The sequence below is a fragment of the Trichechus manatus genome, unplaced genomic scaffold (assembly GCF_000243295.1).
Source record: "Trichechus manatus latirostris isolate Lorelei unplaced genomic scaffold, TriManLat1.0 scaffold00001, whole genome shotgun sequence".
Lineage (NCBI taxonomy): Eukaryota > Metazoa > Chordata > Mammalia > Sirenia > Trichechidae > Trichechus > Trichechus manatus.
In genome coordinates, this window is record NW_004443937.1 from 21297397 (window position 1) to 21319094 (window position 21698).

The window sequence follows — 21698 nt, forward strand, 5'->3', positions numbered from 1 at the left end:
GCTGAGCACTTAACCACTGTGCCAACAGAGTTCCTGTCAGGGACTCCTAACTTATTGCCGTCAAGTCGATTCTGACTCATAGCGACCCAATAGGACACAGTAGAACTGCCCCATAAGGTTTCCAAGGAGTGGCTGGTGGATTCGAACTGCGGACCTTTTGGTTAGCAGCCGAGCTCCTAACCACTTCACCACCAGGGCTCCTCAGGGACTCCTAAAAAACAAACCCGTTTCCGTCAAGTCGATTCTGACTCATAGCAACCCTATGGGACAGAGCAGAACCGCCACATAGAGTTTCCAAGGAGTGGCTGGTGGATCTGAACTGCTGACATTTTGGTTGGCAGCCAAGCTCTTAACCACTGAGCCACCAGGGACTCCTAGCAGGGTGGAAATCACCGTGCTGAACTGCAAGTGAAGTTGTGGGTCACGCCCTCAGTGTGCCTGAGCAGGACCTTGAGAAATCAGGGGTAAAAAGTGAGGTTTTGTGAGTTTCGTGTCAGATTCCCACTGCTTTCTCAAGGAAATGCCTAAAAGTAGCTTGATTCTAACTTTTTTTCACCTGGACACTTCCCAGGGCTGTTACCCAACTGGAAGATTAGCCACTATGTTGCTGGATTACTTGCAGGAATCACTCAGCATTGCTCTCAAGATGGCAGGATTTGAAAAGACCATTTGGAATGGGCTGGGGGTTACTGTTGGCTCTCAGTGTCAGGGTTAGACTCCCTGAGGCCATGGTTGCCAGAGAAAGTCCATCCTTAGAGGTGGCCCCTACCTGTCAGTACGTGAGTGGGCAGCATTGGTCTTTTGCCCAAAGGGCAGTTTTCAGGTGTTGAGCATTAACCAGAAATTATGATCTGCAAAAGCAGGGATTAAAAAAATGCCACTTGATGATGGCAACCCATAGCTTGGTGGAGCGGCCCAGACCACCCTCCAGTGCCTTTGTCCAGTGGCTGCACCCTGCTGGGCCAGCCTAGTTCTCCAGCTGGTTCCAAGGTGAAGCAGGAGAAGCCACACCAGTAGAGCACATTCCTGTAGCTGAGAGGGAACTCCCGGGCTGCAGGCTCTTCCTCTGCACGGGGGTGGGGGAGGTAGAGAGCACAGCCTAGTCTACTCTCAGTGGAGAGTATACTCTCAGTGGAGGATGAGACAGCACAGGCTGGGCCCCTGGAGAATGACTGGATCCTTGTGTGCAGAGTTCTGGAGGTGGCTCTGGGGTGAGAACAGCAGCCCCAGAGAAGGCTCCATTGGGGCCAGTCCTTCGTCTCTCTCTTTGCTGACACAGTGTGAACAGCAGCCCACGACAGCCACGGTGCATAACTTTCTCCAGCAGGGACATGAACGAGGAAGGAGCTGACCTGGCTTATCAGGCTGACTGCAGCACGGTTCCAAAGGTCTCTTTGCTTGTACTTCTCATTATCTTGGTGTCCAGTTTGAGGTTTGGTTCTCGGTTTCCGTGGCTACCCCCTGCAGGCCTCCTGTGATGCCAGGCGCTCTAGTGGGTTTTCCTATTGGAGTAGGAGTACCAGAGTCTCCCTAGGGCTGGCCACAGGCAAAACGCATTCATGATATCTGTATTCTGGGGCCCTTTTGCTGCCCTGCCCACTTCTGGGGCTGTCCCCTGGCCATCCGTCTTAGGGCTTGCCATCCCCAGCCTTTTGCATCTGACTCCCTAACAGCTTTGCAGTTTGGGTGCTCTCTTGGGCACTTCCTGCTTGCGCCTCTGTATTAGTCATCTATACGTGTGTCTTACCTTCTCAGCTAGGCCAGGAATTCCTCCAGGATAGGTGTAATAATGGCGGGCGTGGCGGGTGGTGTCTGACCTCTAACTTCACAAGGGAGAAGGAGAATCAAGATCTACAGCCCAAGGCTGGTTCCTATGAGGCGGCGGTCAGACATGCCTCCACCCTCCAACCTTTTTTTTTTTTTTTTTAAGCAAAAAGAAAGTTTTATTCGGCATATATTCAAGGGCGCAAAAGTAGGAAACGGACAACCATGCTGCTAGAGCTGTGTCTGTCCAAGTTCAAGGAAATATCACAAAACAGACAAAAGTGGGGGAAACGGACAAGCATGATGCCACAGCCATGTCTACCCGAGTCCCCCCCCCAACCTTTTTTTTTTTTTTTTTTTACCAGTTCTGATGCCAACCAACTCTCCCATGGCACTCTCTACTTCTCTGCTGCGTTCAATAATTTGTTGCAGTGGCTGCACAGAACTCACAGACCATCCTCACAGTTACAGGATTTATTAGAGAAGTAAAAACCTAAAACACAAAACGGTTGCCGTTGAGTCGATTCTGCCTCAAAGCGACCCTGTAAGACAGAGTAGAACTGCCCCATAGGTTTTCCAATGAATGACTGGTGGATTAGAACTGCTGACCTTTTGGTTAGCAGCTGTAACTTAACCAGTGTATCACCAGGGTTCCATTAGGGAAGTATCAGGTTATAATTCAGGTTCAGGAACGCTCAAGATACAGTTCTTCAGTCAGTACAGCTTTTTCTCAGCCATGCCAGCAGGCAGGTCTCTCTCTGGCCCTCAGCCCCTCAGGCAAGTGTTACAAAGCTCTTTTAGCTCTGCTGGTAAGTGCCCAGAGGCACCTCACTCCACCACTAAGCCTTGTCCTGAAGGCGCTCAGCTCTAGCTCGGTGGGTTGGCAAACAGCTCCACCAAGTGCCTGGAGGCGCCCGTCTCCACCAGGCAGAAGGCACTCAGCTTTCTCACTCAGTGTGCTGGCAAGCCCATCTTGCCATTTCCTGCCAGTCTCCTGCCACTGCTGCTACTGGTTTCTCTGCCACTGCTTCTTCGGTGTTACAGCTCTCTTTCTCGGTCTTCTGGTTCCAGGAACTTCTAAGAGCAAGGATTACGAATCCAAAGGACATGCTCTACTCTTGACTCTTGTTTCTTGGTGGTGGTGAGATCCCCCTTCCTGCCTCTGGGATGGCTATTTTAAGCCTAGCGGAATGGCAAAACTGACCAGTCTCCTTGTTAGGTTTCCATACACCTTATTTGCATGGTTCTACCCCCACAAGGGTGCCATGCACCGTATTTACATTGTTAGCAAGCTATTCGGTCCCCTTGGTGGGGCACAAGTACCTCATTTGCATAGTCCCACCTGGTCATTTGGTGGGAGTTATGAGACTGTGGCTAGAAGGGCCATATTAAGTAATTCACTGCACCACAGGCCAGCCCCTGGCTCTTCTAGCCATTGGCCTTTTCATACTTGAAGGAGTAACTCTACTTCCCCCAATCATTTTAACCTGTCCAAAATAGTCATTAACAATCAGTCGTTCAGTAGGGTGAGGTTACTCAGGTAGCAGCCACTCAGGTCTGCTGCAGGTGCCCATCTGATCTGGTCAGGTTCTCCAAAAATCATCTTGGCTTCACCTTTTTTGGCCACTGCTAAAGTTTAACTGAGAGAAGGTTATTATTCCCTTGCTGTGAGCCTCACAAGGTATCGGCATAACAAAACCCTTAAGGGACTTTAGGTTCAGCCACTGTACTCCAGTCTAGCAGCACCTCCCCCTTAAACTCCACTCTTTCTCAGTTACAGCTTCTACAATTAGAGTTTTTACAATCACAATTAACCCTGTTAACAGTCATTACTCACAGCTGAATCATCTAATCATATCAGCATCTTCCCCCACCCTCTCTTCCCCAGACCCATTAGGAAAAAAGGAAACTATTCAGTAGGGATCCCCCCTGACCCCCTCATTCTGAGTATAAGCACACCCACGAAAGCTTGTAAGCCAGCCACTTTATGTCTTTTCTCCTCCTAGTTTAGATAGCCAATGTTTAAATTGCCTGTCCCTATCAAACCAGTACTCTGAGGAGACAAGCATGTTCCTTGATCTGACAAATCTTCTGTTACGGTTAGAACTTTGAGCATCTGCTTCCATAAGCAAAGTACAGCCCAGAACAAGCCATCAAATTGTAACAGTCTATAACAGGCTCACAGCGTCAAACATCTTTCTCTACATTCAGTCGGGTTCTGGTGAGCTCATCCCTAGCCCCTATGGGCTAGATCCATGGGTACCAGCTGTAAGCTTGGGCATCCACACACACCTCCCTGCACTTCACACCATCCAGACCCTTCTCTCTCTCTCTCATCCCTACACCCATGGGCTAGGTCAGTGGGCACCACCTGTAGGCTCAGGAGTCCACACAACCCTCTATACTTCAGACCAGCCAGCCCTTTCTCTCTCACATCACTAGCCTCCATGGGCTAGGTCAGTGGGTGCCAATGGAACATGTCTGGACACAGACACAGCCTGTCTGTTCATTGCTGCACCTCCCTCACTTCCACTCATGAGTGGACCCAGGTGGTCACCGAGGTGAGCAGATCAGGCTGTCTAGTTGCCAGCTCCCTTTAACTTCCAGTCCTGGAAGGAGGTTCTTCTGATGAGCACTGACTTTTCCTGCCTCAGTGCACCCAAAGGCAAACCTCTTGCTTGCTGGAAATTCAAAAAGCGTTTTTTTCCTGTAGGTCCTTCTTTCAAATGCAAATCTCTGGGTAGGTCTACAGGTATTTTCAAATGCAAATTTCCTGACTCCAAAAGGTTAGGGTGGGGTTCAGGTATACACAGGGCTACTGCATTGAAGTGAACAGCCTGTGTTTCTTTCAGGCAAATCCTAGCTCCTCTTTTAGCATATCCAGTCAAGTATTGGCTGAAGGTGGAGTTACACGCTTTCTGTTATTTATAATACCCAATATTTATTTTTATCATAGTTTAGGTCTACATTACAACACTTCAGTATCCATAGTACATACAAATAAATGCATAAGCGTTTTTAAAAACATTCCTGTTTTATCTCTTCTCCACCCCTTGACTGTCTTCCCATTCATATGCATATGGCCTCAGGCCTCTGGCTAGGTGGAACCAGTAGACCCTGGCCTCCTATCAATCATCTTGTTTAATCAACCTGGCTTTTGCCCCAGGTCACTCCAGGTGCTGCTTTTCTCCCCTCAGCTGCAACATGACATCTCTTACTTTCCTTTCAGCCATTACAGGTAACAGCAACCAAAATAACCATCTAAGAATCAAAAGTTTCATTTCTCATGCTCCTTCATTCTTTCTCTTACAAAATTCCATGATTCCATGAGTCTGGAGCCATTACAACAAACGCCACTTCTGCCACCAACTATAATAATGATGGGGGTAGAGGGCACCTGACCTCCTCTAACTTCATAAGGAGGAAGGAGAATCAAGATCAATAGCCCAAGGCTGATTCCTATGAGGCTGAGGTCAGACATGCCTCCACCCTCCAACCTTTTTACCAGTTCTGACACCAGCTGTCCCTCTCACAGAGCTCTGTCTCTCCTATAGCAATCTACTTCTCTGCTGGTTCATTAATTCACTGCAATGGCCACACAGAACTCACAGAACATACTCAAAATTATGGGTTTATTTGGGAAGTAACAGGTTACGATTCAGGCTCAGGAATGTTCAGGATACAGTTCTTCGATCAGGACAGCCTCTTCTCAGCCATGCCTCCAGGTGGGTCTCTCTCTAGCCCTCAGCCCTGCCCCTGCCCCTGCCCTACTCAGGCAAGTGTTACAAAGCTCTTTTAGCTCTGCCCATAAGTACCCAGAGGCACCCCACACCGCCAGTAAGCCTCGGCTCAAAGGCTCTCAGTTCTCTTGCAGACTTAGCTCCACCAAGTGCCTGGAGGCATCCTACTCTGCCAGCAAGCCTTCTGCCTGAAGGCACTGAGCTTTCTCACTGTGTGGACTGGGAAACCCATCTCAACATTTCCTGCAGGTCTCCTACCCCTGCTGCTGCTATTTTCTCTGCTACGGCTTCTTGCCATCTTTGGTGTTACAGCTCTCTCTCTCAGTCTGTTGGTGCCAGAGCTTCTCAGTGCAGGGATCCCAGGTTCAAAGGGCACGCTCCACTCCCGGCTCTTCTTTCTTGGTGGTGGTAAGATTCCCCTTCCTGCCTCTGGGATGGCTCATTTTAAGCCTAGCAGGATGGCAAAACCGACCAATTCCCCCATTAGGGTTCCATCCCCACGAGGGTGCCATGTACCTTATTTACATTATTAGCAAGCTATCCAATCCCCTTGGTGGGCCAGAAGTACCTTATTTGTATAGTCCCACCCAGTCATTTGGTGGGAGTTATAAGACTATGGCTAGAAGGACCATATTAAGTAATTCACTGCACTGCAGCAGGATTCATTTATTCACTTAAACAAATAGTGGCTAAGAGCTCCAACTTTGGAGTCAAATGGACCAGGCCCTCCCGTAATAGCTCTCTGAGCTTGGGCAGTTCGCATGTCTAAATGTTCTCATAGCATGGGTGTAAACATTAAATGAGATGATATACATAAACCACTTAACAGAGTGCCTGGCACATGGTGAGCACTCAGAAGTGAGCCATTATTTTGGTTATCACTGAGTTGTTGCTGTTGGATGCTGTTGAGTTGGCCCACGACTTGTGGTGACCCCATGCACAATGGAACCAGGAACTGCCCAGTCCTGTGCCATCCGCATGACTGGTTGTGGATTGGACTATTGTGATCCATAATAGGATTTTCATTGGCTGATTTTTGGAAGTAGATCACTAGGTCTTTCATCCTAGCCCGTCTTAGTCTGGGAGCTCTACTGAGACGTTTTCAGCATCATAGCAACATGCAAACTTCCACTGACAGATGGGTGGTTGCTGTGCATGAAGTGCGTTGGCTGGGAATTAAACCCTGGTCTCCTTCATGCCAGGTGAGAGTTCTACCACTGAACCATCAATGTCCCCATTATTGCCACGGAGGCCCTCATTAAACATCCCAATGATACATGGCCACCATAGACCAGTGCTGACTGTCCCAATCTGGGGTGGTGTCGATGATTACAGCAGCCATTATACCTGAGTTTAAGTCCACAGTTATGTACTTCCTGACCTTGAACAAGCCACTTGGCCCCTCTCTCTCTGCCTGGTTTGCTAAATGGAAAATGTGTAAAATATGTAAAATGTGTTAACGGTCTTTGTGTTGTGGCATTCGGAGTTTTAAGTGAAGTAGTATTTGTAAAATGCCCAAGGTAGCAGTTGACATGTTGTAGATACTCAATAATAGTCATTTCATTTCTTCTTCTTTGCCTCTTGAAATAAATAAATTACCTTGTTGCCGTGCTCTCAGCCTATTTTGGCAAGGGAAAGTGAGCCAATAAAATGGGCTAAAACTTCAGTTCATCATGATATTGCTGAACACATAAAATGTAGCCAGAGATGTATGGTCAGGTCTCTGCTCTTGGCAAGTGATGTCTCACTCCGTCTTCCCAATGCAGAGACTGGGAACCACAGAGACGTAGGTCATGGCTGTATAGACCACCGTAGTGGGCAGCCTGTGCTGCTGTGTCCCAGAAGCCTTCCAATGCATGTTCATCAGAAACCTGCGTAGGCCAGAGGCTGCCGGGATAAACCAGCACCTTTCACAGGGGAAGTGTGGCAGTCAGCATTGACAAATGCAGCCTGCCCTTTCGCTTCTGGCTGCAGACCATGGCTGCTGAGTTGGTGCCTTTCTGTTAAATGCAGCTTCTTTCTTAACAGCTTCCCTCCTCATTAGCTCTTTGTGTCACGTTGGACTTGAACTTGACTGTCCCTTTCTAGATGGCTTCTTTTTGCAAGAAGACATAGAGGGGGGATGTGGGATGCCTCACCAGTACACTTGCTTATGAGATCTGTTGTTGCTGTTAGGTGCCACTGAGTCGATTTTCAGCTCATAGAGACCCTAGGTGACGGAGTTCAACTGCCCCATTGGATTTCCTAGACTGTAATCTTTATGGGAACAGTTTGCCAGCTCTTTCTCCTGCAGAGCAGCTGAGTGGGTTCAAACTATCAACCTTTCGGTTAGCCAGGCGCTTAACTGTTGCACCACCATGGCTCCTTCTGATGAGTTCTAGACTGAGACTTTTATGTTTTCATCCCTTTATGGGGTGTTGGTTGGAAATGAGCTGTTCTTCGCAAACACTGGTTGGTCTGGGAATAAAACAGAATCCTCTGTTTTTTGAACATCAACTGTGTGGTGGCCCAAGATGAGTAAGACTCAGCCGTCTTCATGTGACTTGCACAGCCCAGGTGGGAAGGGGCAGGGGACATTTGTTAAAATTAAGTTTGTGCTGGCTGCCCTGCTGTAGCCATTTTTGACATGGGGACATTTAGACAAGAATAAAAATAAATTGTTTGGCCTTTTTCATTTTGTTTTAGCTACTAAGAAATGGCACAGTTTTTATTACCAAGTGCTGTGAGCCCTCACCTATTCCTGTACCCACTTCATGGGCTGCATCAAAACTATTATGTTTTGTTTTTTAAACCTAGTAGTAATATGTGTCTCGAGGCAGTGGTAGTACAGTCGTAGAATTCTTGGCCTTCCATGTGGGAGACCTGGGTTCGATTCTCAGCCAGCAGACCTCATGCATAGCTACCGCCAGTCTGTCAGTGGAGGCTTGTGTGTTTTTGTGATACTGAGTAGGTTTCAGTGGAACTTCCAGACTAACCTGGACTAGGAAGAAAGGCCTGGTGATCTACTTCTGAAAATCAGCCAATGAAAACTTTGTGGATCACAATGGTCTGATGCGCAACCAGTAATGGGGCTGGCGCAGGACCAGGCAGTGTTTCATTCCTTTTTGCCTGGGGTCACCATGAATCTGGGGTCGATGCAATGGCAGCCAGCAACAACAAATTTATGTCTCATGGGTCTTAGAGTTTAATTCGCTTGAGCCTGACTCAAGCTATGGTGTTTCCAGTCACCTTACATACATGCGAAACCTGGACAATGAATAAGGAAGACCAAAGAGGAATTGATTCCTTTGAATTACAGTGTTGGCAAAGAATATTGAATATACCATGGACTTCCAAAAGAATGAACAAATCTGTCTTGGAAGAATTATAGCCGGAATCCTCCTTAGAAGCAAGGATGGCGAGACTACGTCTCACATACTTTGGACGTGTTATCAGGAGGGATCAGTCCCTGGAGAAGGACAGCATGCTTGGTAAAGTGGAGGGTCAGTGAAAAAGAGGAAGACCCTCAACAAGATGGATTGACACAGTGGCTGCAACAATGGGCTCAAGCATAGGATGGCGTAGGACCAGGCAGTGCTTCATTCTGTTGTACATAGTGTCACTATGAGTTGGAACTGACTCGACGGCACCTAACACAAAAAATTTGACTGAAGTTAGAATCTTTTGAAGGTAGATATTGAACGAGAAATGGGGGACTTGGCTGAGCCTCCAAGGACTTGGCTGTAACTTAGAAGTGATAGAAGAGCTTTGTGTCTGGGAAGAGAGCTCAAAAGTCAAACTCTTCTCGATAATTGGAGAGAGATGGCTCTTGGTTTTCTTGTGGATATGTCATGACATTTCTTTTGCCGTCTGACCAAGTTTTAATGTCAGTTATGAAAAATAATCTGGTGTATGTGGGGCAGATTAGTCCATGTACATGCCTTTTATAAACAGTGCTGGTTTCTTAAGGGATGATTTGGTATTCCTGAACAGTTTTGCTGTTGGAGAACACTCCTGTGGCCTGACGAGGATCAAAGATTGCAATAATAAAAGAATGTTTTTATGTTACGATGTGGCAAGGGAGTGGTGGGAATATGGTGTGGCTCAGGGATGCTTGTTTGCGTGCTATTTGGAAACTTTCAAAAACAACTTTATGAGACATAATTTATAGACCATAAAATCCACCCATTTTAAGTGGACAGTTCAATGATTTTTTTGTAGGTTTACTGAGTTGTACATCCATTACCATAATTCAGTTTTAGAACATTTGCATCCCTCCCAACAAGATCCCTCATACCTGTTTATAATTAATCACTGCTCCTACCCCTGATCCCAGGCAACCACTAATTGGCTTTCTGTCTATGGATTTACCTTTTCTGAACACTTTGCATGAGTTCATTCATACAGTCTGTGGTCTTTTGTGTCTGGCATCTTCCACTGAGCATGATGTTTTTGAGGTTCATCCATGTTGTAGCATGTATCAGGACTTCTGTTCGTGGCTGAATAATATTTCATTGTATGGATATATACCACATTTTGTTATCCATTCACTATGAGATTCATATTGTTTCCATCTTTTATTCATTGTGAACAATGCTGCTAGGAACACCTGCTTACAAGTTTTTGTGTGGAGGTATGCTTTTCTTTTTCTTGGGTAGATACCTAGGAGGCCTTGGAAGTTTTTGTGACGTTAGGCAATTCATCTGACTTCTTCTAGCCTCAGTTTTCCTGTCATAAAGCATCACCCAGCACCATGCCTGGCAGAGATAAGTGGGGTTGCTGCTGTGCAGCCAAGTCAAAGCTGCCATTTTAAGATGCTCCCCTCATCAAAAGTGCATTGCCGTATTGGCCTGGTCTAGATGTCTAGCTTCCAAGGAAAAAAGGCCTGTCAACAACTATTCCATAATAAAGACTCAAAGGTGGACAGAATAGCTGAGACTAGCCAGTGCCATGGGTGTTGTTCTTCATGATGGGCGTGGAGAAGGTAGTCCCCACTGAAGGAAATAGCAGGCATAGGTGGTGGCAGGCCAGACACTTGAGCATGGCGTCATTGGGTGTGGGTGAGCTGCGGTGGAGAGTAGGCTTGGGGGTGAGAGTGGGAGGGGAGGGTGGGGCAGATAAGGTTGTCTCTGTGTTTATGTGTATTGAGGCTGCTTCTTGTAGGAAGTGGCAGAGCTAGGGAAGGTTTTTAAGCAGAGCTGTGACTATTTAAATTCAAAAGTTTGTAGACAGAGCCTTAAAGGACATCTGTATTGTAATGCCTAGAAATTGACACCAGTGGTGACTCATTTAGAATTTCATGGGAAGCATTTTAGTTGTTTCTGAAAGGTTCTGACCCTCTGCCCCTTCCCCTGTGAACAGGGCAGACATTATGTATTTATTAGGTTTACTTCCTGGAGGATCAGAGGCAGATGTATTGATACTTTCTCACCCTGACAACTGCTGCTGGTCAAAGGGAGGGAAGGAGAATCCACTGGTTCCTGGGCTGTTCTTTTACTGACACCTAAGTACTAGCTCTTGACTGTCCGTTGCTGTTGAGTCAGATTCCGACTCATAGTGACCGTATAGGACAGAGTGGAACTGCCGCATAGGGTTTCCGAGGGTGTAATCTTTACAGAAGCAGACTGCCACATCTTTCTCCCGCAGAGCGGCTGATGGGTTCAACCCACTGACCTTTCAGTTAGGAGCCGAGTGCTTAACCACGGTGCCACCAGAACTCCTTAACTCCTGCCTAGACTGGGACATATCAAAATTTCTAGGGGTACGTGTCTGTTTTGAGAGTTTATTTATTCAGTATGCCTGTAGTTTTCATAATAAAAGTTATAGAAAACAAAATTTAAAGTTAAGAATTTTTTTTTTTTTTTTTACCCGTGCTAAGGCGTAAGAGGAAACCCTGGTGGCGTAGTGGTTAAGAGCTATGGCTGCTAGTAGGAGAAATTATTGTGGGAGAGGGGGAGGGGACAGGTGGAATTGGGTGTTACAAAAAAAAAAAAAGTTGAGAAACGTTTGTACTTAATTAAAGAAGTGATCTCTAATTAAGGCAAAATGCATTAGCAGGTAACCCAAAATGCAAATAAAATGGGCAGTCATAAATATCTTTTCTCCATTCATGAATATTGGCTGCTTGCTCTTTGAGTTCTAAGGAAATAGTTTCCTTTTAAGGGTTAAGGGTGTTTTACACACACGCGCACGAGTATAAGATATTCATCCATCCATTCATTCACTCACTCTAAAGACGTAAAACTGACATTAATCGGAGGAATGTTTTCAGAATTAGGTTAAGAACTGATGAGAGCTAGTTGTTCTTACAACCTTACAAGAATCTTTCTGCTGAAATAAAGTACACAGGTGAGAAGTGAGGTCTTCTAACTGTAGTTTCTTGGGAGAAAACTGATAAGGCCAAAATGTCAAGGAGGCCTTATCAGCCCTGTTAATTAGACACATAACATGAAGATCTGGGTTCCTTAAGAAGAACACGGTGCTGCCAGGGGACTGTAAAGTTATCCATGCCTCCTCCACCATCCACCCCATCCCATCAGGCCTCATGGATTTGGCCTTCTAAATAGCGCTCAGATTTTTTCTTCTACAGCCACCACTGCCACCTGAACTCTGCAGCGGCCTCTGTCTGGTCCGACGGGCAGACCCCTCTCCATTTTTCCGACCCCTGCCAGAAGTCAAAACTCCAGTGGCTCCCTGCTTTCCCCCTCCCTCCCTCTGGTTGATTTCTCCTCTTGTGGGGTCTCTGTCCTGGAGCGCCCACTGACCGATTACCTTGGCATTAGGCTGGCACTCGTTTCTGTGCAGGGCCCCGCACATAGTAGATATTTGGAGTTTCTTGGCTGGCATCTCACTTGCTTTGAACAGGAGCTAGAAATAGATGCCAGAGTGTACTCTTAAAATTGTTTGGGGGCATGGTTGAATTAGCCTAACAGTTGCATTGCTGATTTTTCAGACCAAAGAACTCGCTGGAGCTGCGGCGTACCTCCCTGAATCCCGGTTAGTGGTCACAGCCCTATCACAGGTCTCCCTTCCTCTGGTCAGGCAGACCAGGGCTACTCATGATTCCTTACTGCACTCACTGTCCCCAAAATAAGCACTTGATTCTCTTCTCAGCTCAAATGGACTCTTCTGAACCAAGACTGAGCACCTCCAGGGAGGTTTCTGTTAGGTGACCCTGCTGCCTCTGTGGGTGGGGACAGCCCTCTTACTGGCTTGCTGTTACACGGTGACCTCAGCAACTGTAATTTCACTTGTGCAGCCCCTTTGGCCTCACATGCCCATCTTGCAGGGGACACTAACCAAAAAAACCAAACCCATTGGCACTGAGTCGATTCCGACTCATAGCAACCCTGTAGGGCAGAGTAGAACCGCCTCATTGGGTTTCCAAGGCTGTAATCTTGACAGAAGCAGACTGCCACATCTTTCTGCTGCAGAACAAGTGACTGGTAGGTTCAAACCACTGACCTTTCGGTTAGCAGCTGAGTACTTAACCACTGTGCCACCAGGGCTCCTTGTTCTACCAAAAAAAAAAAAAACCAAACCCATTGCCATCAAGTCCATTCCAACTCATAGCGACCCTATAGGACAGAGTAGAACTGCCCCATAGGGAGACACTAGGCCCAGGAAATGGATTGCTCTTGTCCCCTTTGTCCCAGCGAGAAACCTAGGCCCCATCTTACACTACTTTTAACCCTCACCCAGTCTTCCCTCCTAAATCTCTCAAGAAAACAGTCCACTTCTCTCCATCCCCACTGCCACCCCCATTTCCTCCCTGGATTAATCCAACAGCCTGGACTCTGACCATGCGAAGTTGACTTGTGCCCCTCCCCCATTTCTTTGGTGGTTCAGTGGTAGAATTCTCCCCTCCCGTGTGGAAGACCCCGGTTCGATTCCCAGCCAGTGCACCTCATGTGCAGCCACCACTGTCTGTCACTGGAGGCTTGTGTGTTGCTATGATGCTGAATAGGTTTCAGCGAATCTTCCAGGCTAAGACAGGCTAGAAAGAAAGTCCTGGTGACCTACTTCTGAAAATAAGCCAACAAAAACCCTACGGATCACAATAGCCCCATCTGCAACCGGTCCTGGGGATGACGCAGGACTGGGCAGTGCTTTGTTCCATTGTGCGTGGGGTCACCATGAGTCAAGGCTGACTCCATGGCAGCTAACACCAACACAGCCAGAATGCTTTCCGAAATACAAACCTTATGGGAACATTCTCCCTTCTGCAACTCGGCAGTGGCATCCCCTTGTCGCGTGATGAAAGTCCAAACATTTTAAAGGGACTAGCCAAGCCCCACATGCCCCGGAGCAGGCACCATCCCCCAGGGTTGTCCTGACAGGGCCACGGGGCTGCCTGTGTCCTTGTGTCTAGCTCAAGGCACAGCCTCCTGCGTGATGAGGAATGTTGTTTCATATTAGATAGTGCTCGGGGTGCGGTGTGTGCACTGCGTATCTGCTTTATTACAGGAGGTGAATTACATACATAACCTCTTTTTCTAGGACTTGAACCACAATTTTATCAGATTAAGTCACTTTAGAGCCTGATGACTGTGACTTTACTTTTTGGGGGGGCATGTTTTTGGGTAGAAGTGGATTTATTTGGTAAAGCTGTATCATTCTCACCCTCGCCCAAGGGGAAACTCAAGATACAGCAATTAAAGGGCCACAAGGCCGTGGCAGAGTCTCCTCCAGAACCCTCTGTTCGAGCCTCGGGGTCCATGTTCTTACTTTCCCCCACACCACAGATGCTTCTCGCTCAGTTTACAGCACTTCCTGAACGTGGTTGATGTGTGGCTGCCTTACCCTGGCATCCTTTTCACCTCATGGCAACTGCTCCCCGGTTTAGTACAGGAGCCAGACTGACCTAGTTCATTCCCTGCGATACAAGCTCACTTCACTGACACCTTGCTCGGGTCCTTAACATCTCAGGGCCTCGATTTTCTCATCTGTGCAGTAACCACTGTAATAACACGTAGGAAAAGACAAGAAATCAAAAGATGTATCGCACTGGGCAAATTTGCTGCAAAAACCTCTTTAAAGTGTTCAAAAGCAAAGATGTCACTTTGAGGGCTAAGGTGCACCTGACCCAAGCCCTGGTATTTTCAACGGCCTCATATGGGTGTGAAAGCCGGACAGTGACTGAGGAAGATGGTGGAAGAATTGATGCCTTTGAATTATGGTATTGGCAAAGAATATTGAATGGACTGCCAGAAGAACGAACAAATCTGTCTTGGAAGAAGTACAACCAGAATGCTCCTTAAAAGCGAGGATGGCAAGACTTCGTCTCATGTACTTTGGACATGTTATCAGGAGGGACCAGTCCCTGGAGAAGGACATTGTGCTTGATAAAGTAGAGGGTCAGGGAAAAAGAGGAAGACCTTCAACGAGCTGGATTGACACAGTGGCTGCAACAGTGGGCTCAAGCATAGCAACGATTGTGAGGATGGCATAGGACCGGGCAGTGTTTTGTTCTGTTGTACATAGGGTTGCTATAAGTCGAAACCAATCTGACAGCACCTAATAACAACAACAACCCTGTAGGCTGTTATGAGGATTCAATTCAGAGAGCATATTAAATACTGCAGAATAGCAGGAGCTCTGTAAGTGTTAGCTGCTGCCAACGCTGGGGGTCTGTTCTTATTTTGAAATTCGCCACTTGGCTAGCAGTGTGACATTGGGCCAGTTATGTAGCCTCTCTGGGCCTCAATTGCCCGTTTACAAAATGGGTTATATAGGTGCCTACCCCGTAGTTTTGCTCTGAGGGTTAAGTGAGATAATCTGTATAGATGCTTAGAACACTGCCTGGCCATAGTAAGTGCCCGGTAAAGGTCTGCTGGTGTTATTAATTTCTCTTAAAAGTAAGCTCGGGAAGGATCCCTGGACCCTATATTGTAGTCAGCTGTATATTTAAAAAATATATTTTAAGTAAATTTTTTCCATTAGTGCACTCTCACTACGGAGATTCTAAAAAACATGAAAATAAAAAATTATAATCCTATCCAAATGTTAATATTTTTGTGGCTATCCTAATTTTTTCCTGTTGCCCATTTATTTTCTTTCAAAATTGGGTTATGCGTATTTTTAAAAACATGACTGGAATACTAGCACACGTCCTTCCGTAGCTTGGGGTAAACAGTACTTTTTCATTTATGTGTCTGACTCCTGTAGTTAAGTTCAGTCAAAGGCCCCTCCACCCCTCTGCACCCCTAGCTGCAGCTGTCCCATCTTGGGGATGTGAAAGGGCATGAGTAGCCTCCTGGTACTACGTGCATGGTGAAGATAAATGTGCTGGACAGGTGGATGCCAGAAAAACCTCTGGCCCAAGTGTGCATTTTATTGGGTTTTAATTGTTAATGTATTTTAAAACTAGCTCTACAGAAAAGGCAGCATGACGGATCCTTGTGGCGGTGGTTACAGGAATCTAATAGGCAAAAAAATTGTATAAAACCTCATACAAGCACACCCACCCACACACAAACTCACCCACCCACACACACACCCGCCCACCCACACACACACAAATGAATACAAGTGAAACTGAGGAAATCTAAATAAGATCAGTGGATGGTGTCAATGTCAGAATCCTGGTTGTGATGTTCCACTCTAACTTTTTTTCAGTTTTATTGCGTTTTAGGTGAACGTTTACAGCACAGATTAGTTTTTCATTCAGAAATTTATACACAAATTGCTTTGTGACATTAGTTGCATCAGGGGAAACTGGGTAAAGGGTACATGGGAACTCTCTGTGTCATTTCTCACAACTGCATGAGATTATCTACACAATGATAAACTACGTGAATAACCATGGTTCTCAATTTAAAATTAGCTTTAAAAACGTAAGTGTAATCTTTGATTGATACAGTGCTAGAGAAAAAACAGTCTCGAATTTTATTCTCGTATGTTTTAGAGTGAAGGAGAGCCAGACTAGCTGAAATATAGCTGGGGTTCTTTTTTTCCGAAGGAAAATAGAGGACTTGGTCCTTCAAGGAAAGCAAGGTCAGCATTAGCAGCCACTGGAGTCAGAATATGTAAACACACAGGCCATTCATTAGCTCCTGTGGTCTGTTTCCTGGTTTCTGAAACAGGGGTGCTTTCACTGAGGTGTGTTGGCAGGAGGGGGCCCAGTGTCTCTCTACATGGTTGCTGAACAGCACGCTGGTGCAGGATGGACACCACTTCCTCTTGGTGGCATAGGCACCTTCACTTAAGGAGACTTGCACAATTTCTTGTGACCTCGAGCTGATTAACTGTTTAGACCGATTGGAACTGGACTCCATCTACATCAAATTAGATTCTGGTTTAAACTGACCCTTATAAATCTCACTGCCTTTCCCTGCCTGGCAGCTCTGTCAGAGGTGACGGGAGGGAAGGTGCTGGGGCTGTGTGGTTCAGACACTTGTTGAAGCTAGCCAGCTGATAGCCACAATTTGGGCAGGAGGCCTCCTGCAAGGAAAGTATCCATGTAGGAGGATCTGGAAAGAGGAGCCCCTTCGGCTGGCTCTCACGGCTCCGTTGGGAATAGCCCTAGGGTTTCAGATTTGGAACCAGATTTCAGGTCTCCTCCTTAAGCTAGAAAATCATTCCAACAGATCAGATTTCCATGAGCTCATTCACTAGGATGATCTCTACTTGGATTTAATAAAATATTTAGAGACCTATTGAATTCCAGTTGCAGTCTGCGGTTAGTAATGCTACTGAGTTTGACTTAGTCATACACTTCAATTCCCAAATGCATTGTGTGAGCTGTTGCTGAATATGGGTCATTACGAAAGCTGAACTGAGTCTTCAGCTCTTACAGGGTTATTGTCTAGAAGACTTAGTTACCAAGAATTACTAAGAAGTTATTATATAGCCTAAAAATGGCAGGTTTAAAAAAATTTTATGCATTGGCACTGAATCCATTTGCATTCACTCCTTCCCCCATAGAATACAACCCATGCTTCCTTCTTGGTGTTTGTTGAACTGCAAATCTGTTCCTTGCCATTGATTTAAAATAAAACAACCCTGAGATTTTCCAGCAGATTAAAGCCTTCTTTAGTTGCACTTCCCCTTTTTCCAGTGGAAGGAGAACAAAGACACACAGTGTAATGTGGCCTCTATGCAGCCTCTGTGACCACAGTATATTATACATTCAATGAAATGTTGCTCTGTGTGTGTGTGTGCGTGTGTGTAGTAGTAATAGTCAATCTTTTTAAAAAAGATTTTTCTACTGTTCTTTAGATGAAGGTTTACAGAGCAGTAATAGTTACCTTTTTGATGTGAATTGAAAAATATCTGTTGCCCTAGTTTTCATGGTATAGAAACTAGTTGCATAGCCTTAGAATTGAGGCCATTGGGGGTGTGGGTGGGGACTATGCCATTATGAAATTATCAGCTTACAACTGCTGTTTAATAATTATACCAATAGCTGCCTTCTGAAGGATCCCATTCTGTCCATGTGGTTGGGTCTCTATGGTTAGTAGGATCTAGATCCTGCAGGCCTTTTCTGATGCTGTGCTGCTGACCCTGCTCCGTGCATTCCAGTGTGCGGAGTTTAATGTGAGGCCAGACCCCTTTCCTCTGTAGTGCCTTGCCCTCAGCTCTACCCCTAAATATACTCACATGCAGGTATGTGCGCGCATGCTCACCCGTACGCGCGCGCACGCGCACACGCACGCGCACGCGCACACGCACACGCACGCGCACGCACACACACACACACACACACACACACACGGTGCCAGGGCTTCACAGGTGTTGAAACTATGCTTCCCCCGAAACTTGGGGCTCCTCACTGTAACTGTAAATGAAAACCAGTGGTGCTTGGGTACAGTGGGAGTTGACTCCGGCAATACCAGTGACCTGTTGTGTCTGACATGTAGGCACGCTTAGGGCTGCCTTTTTAGATGGATCATTTGTTTGGCAGGTTTTTGACTTTGGTAATTTCATTATTATCTTTATTTCTTCCAGTTTTATGTGCTGAAAGAGTTGGCCAGATGACTAAAACATACAATGACATAGATGCTGTTACTCGTCTTCTTGAGGAGGTAAGTATTTTTGGGGAAAGGAGTTGTTTATAATTGATTATAGTTTAGATTGATTAAAACAATCTAAATCAGTTGGTAATTGTCTGTCTCAGTGCCACTTAAGGCCACACCCTTGTTGGTGTTCCCGAACCCTCCTCTCACTGCTGGGACGAGCCTCCTGCTTTCCCACCCTTGACCTTTTGTGCCATTTGGTCCCTCTGACCGCTCATGGCTTCTTAATCTTGTGCTGCAGTCCTCACTGGGGCCCTTTGAAGTGTCCCCAGTCACCATGGCCCAAGGTAATATGTGTCCCCACCAAGCCCGGAACAAGGTATTTGTCTATCCAGCTGGATTGAATAGAAGCCTTTCCAAGGTGGGACCTTGTCAGATGATTTCTTTTTCCCGTTTAACCCTTGGAACTAATAGGCCTTCAATAAATGCCTGTATGATCATGCTTAGTATTGGGGTAAAATTTTACTTGGAGCTAAGTGTTGTACCTGCATTATCTCATTAATTCTCACAGTAGCTCTCAGGAGTAGACGTCACTCTTTCCCCCACTGTACAGTTGTTGTTGATATTGTTAGGTGCCGTGGAGTGGACTCCGACTCATAGCGATCCTATATGACAGAGTTAAACTGCCCCGTAGGGTTTTCTAGGCTGAAATCTTATGGGAGGAGATCACCAAATCTTTTCTCCCATGGAGCATCTGGTGGATTCGAACCGCTGACCTTTTGATTAGCAGCCAAGTGTCTCAATCTGAGAAGACAGAAGACTTGCCCACGATCGCACAGTGGCTTTTCAGCCCAAGCCCTTAACTGTTGTGCTGTGTGACTTGGTTGCTTGTTATCGTGTTTACTGCTCCACTTAGTGTTTGTCAGTATGGTTAGTTGGTTGTTCATGGCACATTTTTACTTTAAAAACATGAACCAGGTAATGTTTTCCGTAGCATGTTGCCTTTGCACGTGTCCACTTCTTGTTCATTTCGGTGGCATTGAGTTTGGGCTGGTAGTGCCGCAGCAGGATGAGCCGCTCCTCCTTGTGGGTGTGTGAGGACTGCTTCCAAAGGAGCGGAGGACTCGAACCCTTTTACAGCTCTGATTATTAATTAATATTTCTGTTTTCCCAGTTCATTTCCTAAATGAGTGTCGTTGTATAGAGAGTATACGCTCTTCTTTTTAAAAAAAATTGAGCTGCTGGAAGGAGCATGCAGAGGCAGTTTCTTCAGGTGCCTTTCTGTTGGGCCTGGTTTGGTTTATTTTTAGAGGCTTATCATGGCAGTGGTTTGTGTGTATCTGTATCTTTTTCATTTCTTTGTCCTGATAAGCATCCCATCTGAGTTACTGCCTTTCTTAGGAACTGGGTGGATTTCCTGGTTAAAGTCTAACCACCCCAGACATGCCTGCACTGATCATGTGACAGTATCTGCATCTGTCATTAGCAGCGATTCCATCTCCTCGGCCCATCGGCTTTGGTTTGCATGCCTGCCGCACACAGGCGGGTGCTGGCGGGATTTGCACAGGATGACCCAGTACAGCCCTTCACCAGCGTGGAAGGCTTGCTTCTGGTTCTAAGGAGAAGAGGATTCCTTGGGTTTTTCTGGCTTGCCGTTGTGCAGAATTTCCCTTTGGGCACAGCTTGCCTCCTCCTCTGGCCCATTAGTCATGCTTTTTATCCTGAAATTGGTGAATGAGATGAGTCAGCCACTAAGCGTGGGAGGCAGGCTGTTCTCCGTCTCTAGTGGGTGTCAGTCAGCACAAGTCTTCATTGGCAAAAAGGGGCTGAGACGCACCTGATAGTCGCTTTAAGCAACACATAGCCTCGGAGAGCGAGCTAGCAGAGTTAGAATGAGCTCCACCACTCCACATTTCCCAGGGAATAAAGGAACTAGTTCTTTTAATAACTTATATCCAAGAGCCTAAATGATTTATTTGGAGTCTCTTATTCTCATCGTGGAGTCCTTGGAGGGCACAAACGATTAAGTGCTTGACTGCTAGCTGAAAGGTTGGCAGTTCGAACCCCCCCAGCAGTACCACAGAAGGAAGCCCTGGAAATCTGCTTCCATTAAGATTACAGCCAAGAAAACCCTATGAAGCAGTTCTACTTTGTAACACATGGGGTCACCATGAGTCGGAATTGGCTTGACAGCAACTAAACACTCTCATTGTAGTTTAATTTAATGGTCTTTTCCTAGTGGTTTTCTATTTTTAGAGGTGAACATTTATCATATGTTGGCTGGTTGTAAGAAATGGAAAAGACTTTTTCATTCTTGTAGTTGTCAAAGAGAAACCCAACCAGCCTCTTGCCTTAGTAAACTTAGAAAAACCAAAGACACTGTGAAAACTTGTTTTATTCATTTCATCCATAAATATTTCTGTTATAACTTCTTGCTTTTTTCCCAGTTGACAGTTTTCTTTATAATTACTATAAAGATTAGATTTTTGGTTAAATGCTTAGTGTGGACCAGGTGAGAACTCACCATGCTGCCAGTGGGGCAGGGAGAGGTGAGGAAGCCCTTGGGCCTGGGGTGTAATATGTAGGGATAAAGGGCTTCGTTGCTGAGCTCTCTGCTCCACTTGTTTTTCTTCCTCTGCTGTTTCATGTTCCTCTTGGGTTTTTGTATACAACGGGAAGCCTTGCCCAGCCAGGTCTTCAATATTGTTGTATTTGCTTGATTTGTTTGTAATGGAATGTGCATACAAAATGTGGCTGAGGCATACAGATGTCTCTGTTGGAACTTAGCCACTGGGTTGCATGATAACAATGTTCGTCACACCTGTGGGGGCAGAGCAGGTAGTGACTGAACCAGTGAGCATCGAACATCTATTGAGTTTTCAGTCTGAGAACTTGTTCTGGAGAGAAATTTTGTAGACTTAGGTTCAATTTTTGGAGAACACACTTGGGCAGAGAAGTGGATGTTGATGTTGCAGTGTTAACAAAGGGTTAGCCGGCTGTAGCCACTTGGACTGGATGTAATTGTGAGTGGAACCTGGAAAGGCAGGTGTTCAAATGTTCTTGCATACTTCCTTTGGATCACTTTCCTCCAGGAACCAAATAAGCTCAACTGTTGAGCCTAAAAGGAGCCCTGGTGGACAGTGGTTAAAGTGATTGACTGCTAACTGAAAAGTCAGTGATTCGAAACCACCAGCTTCTCTGTTGGAGAAAGATGTGGCAGTCTGCTTCCATTGAGATTCACAGCCTTGGAAAATCTATG

At 46.2% G+C, this 21698-nt stretch overlaps 1 protein-coding gene across 5 annotated transcripts in view; it reads left to right on the forward strand.

Annotated features, from left to right (window-relative positions):
- The window catches only part of TRAK1 (trafficking kinesin protein 1), a 150598-nt gene that overhangs the window by 84221 nt on the left and 44679 nt on the right, over positions 1 to 21698 (forward strand). For all 5 annotated transcript variants that reach the window (XM_023725964.1, XM_004368421.1, XM_023725945.1 and 2 more), the window contains one exon: positions 18432 to 18508. In XM_023725964.1, coding sequence (XP_023581732.1) covers positions 18458 to 18508 — 51 coding nt within the window. In that variant the 5' untranslated portion in view covers positions 18432 to 18457. The remainder of the gene's footprint in view (positions 1 to 18431; positions 18509 to 21698) is intronic.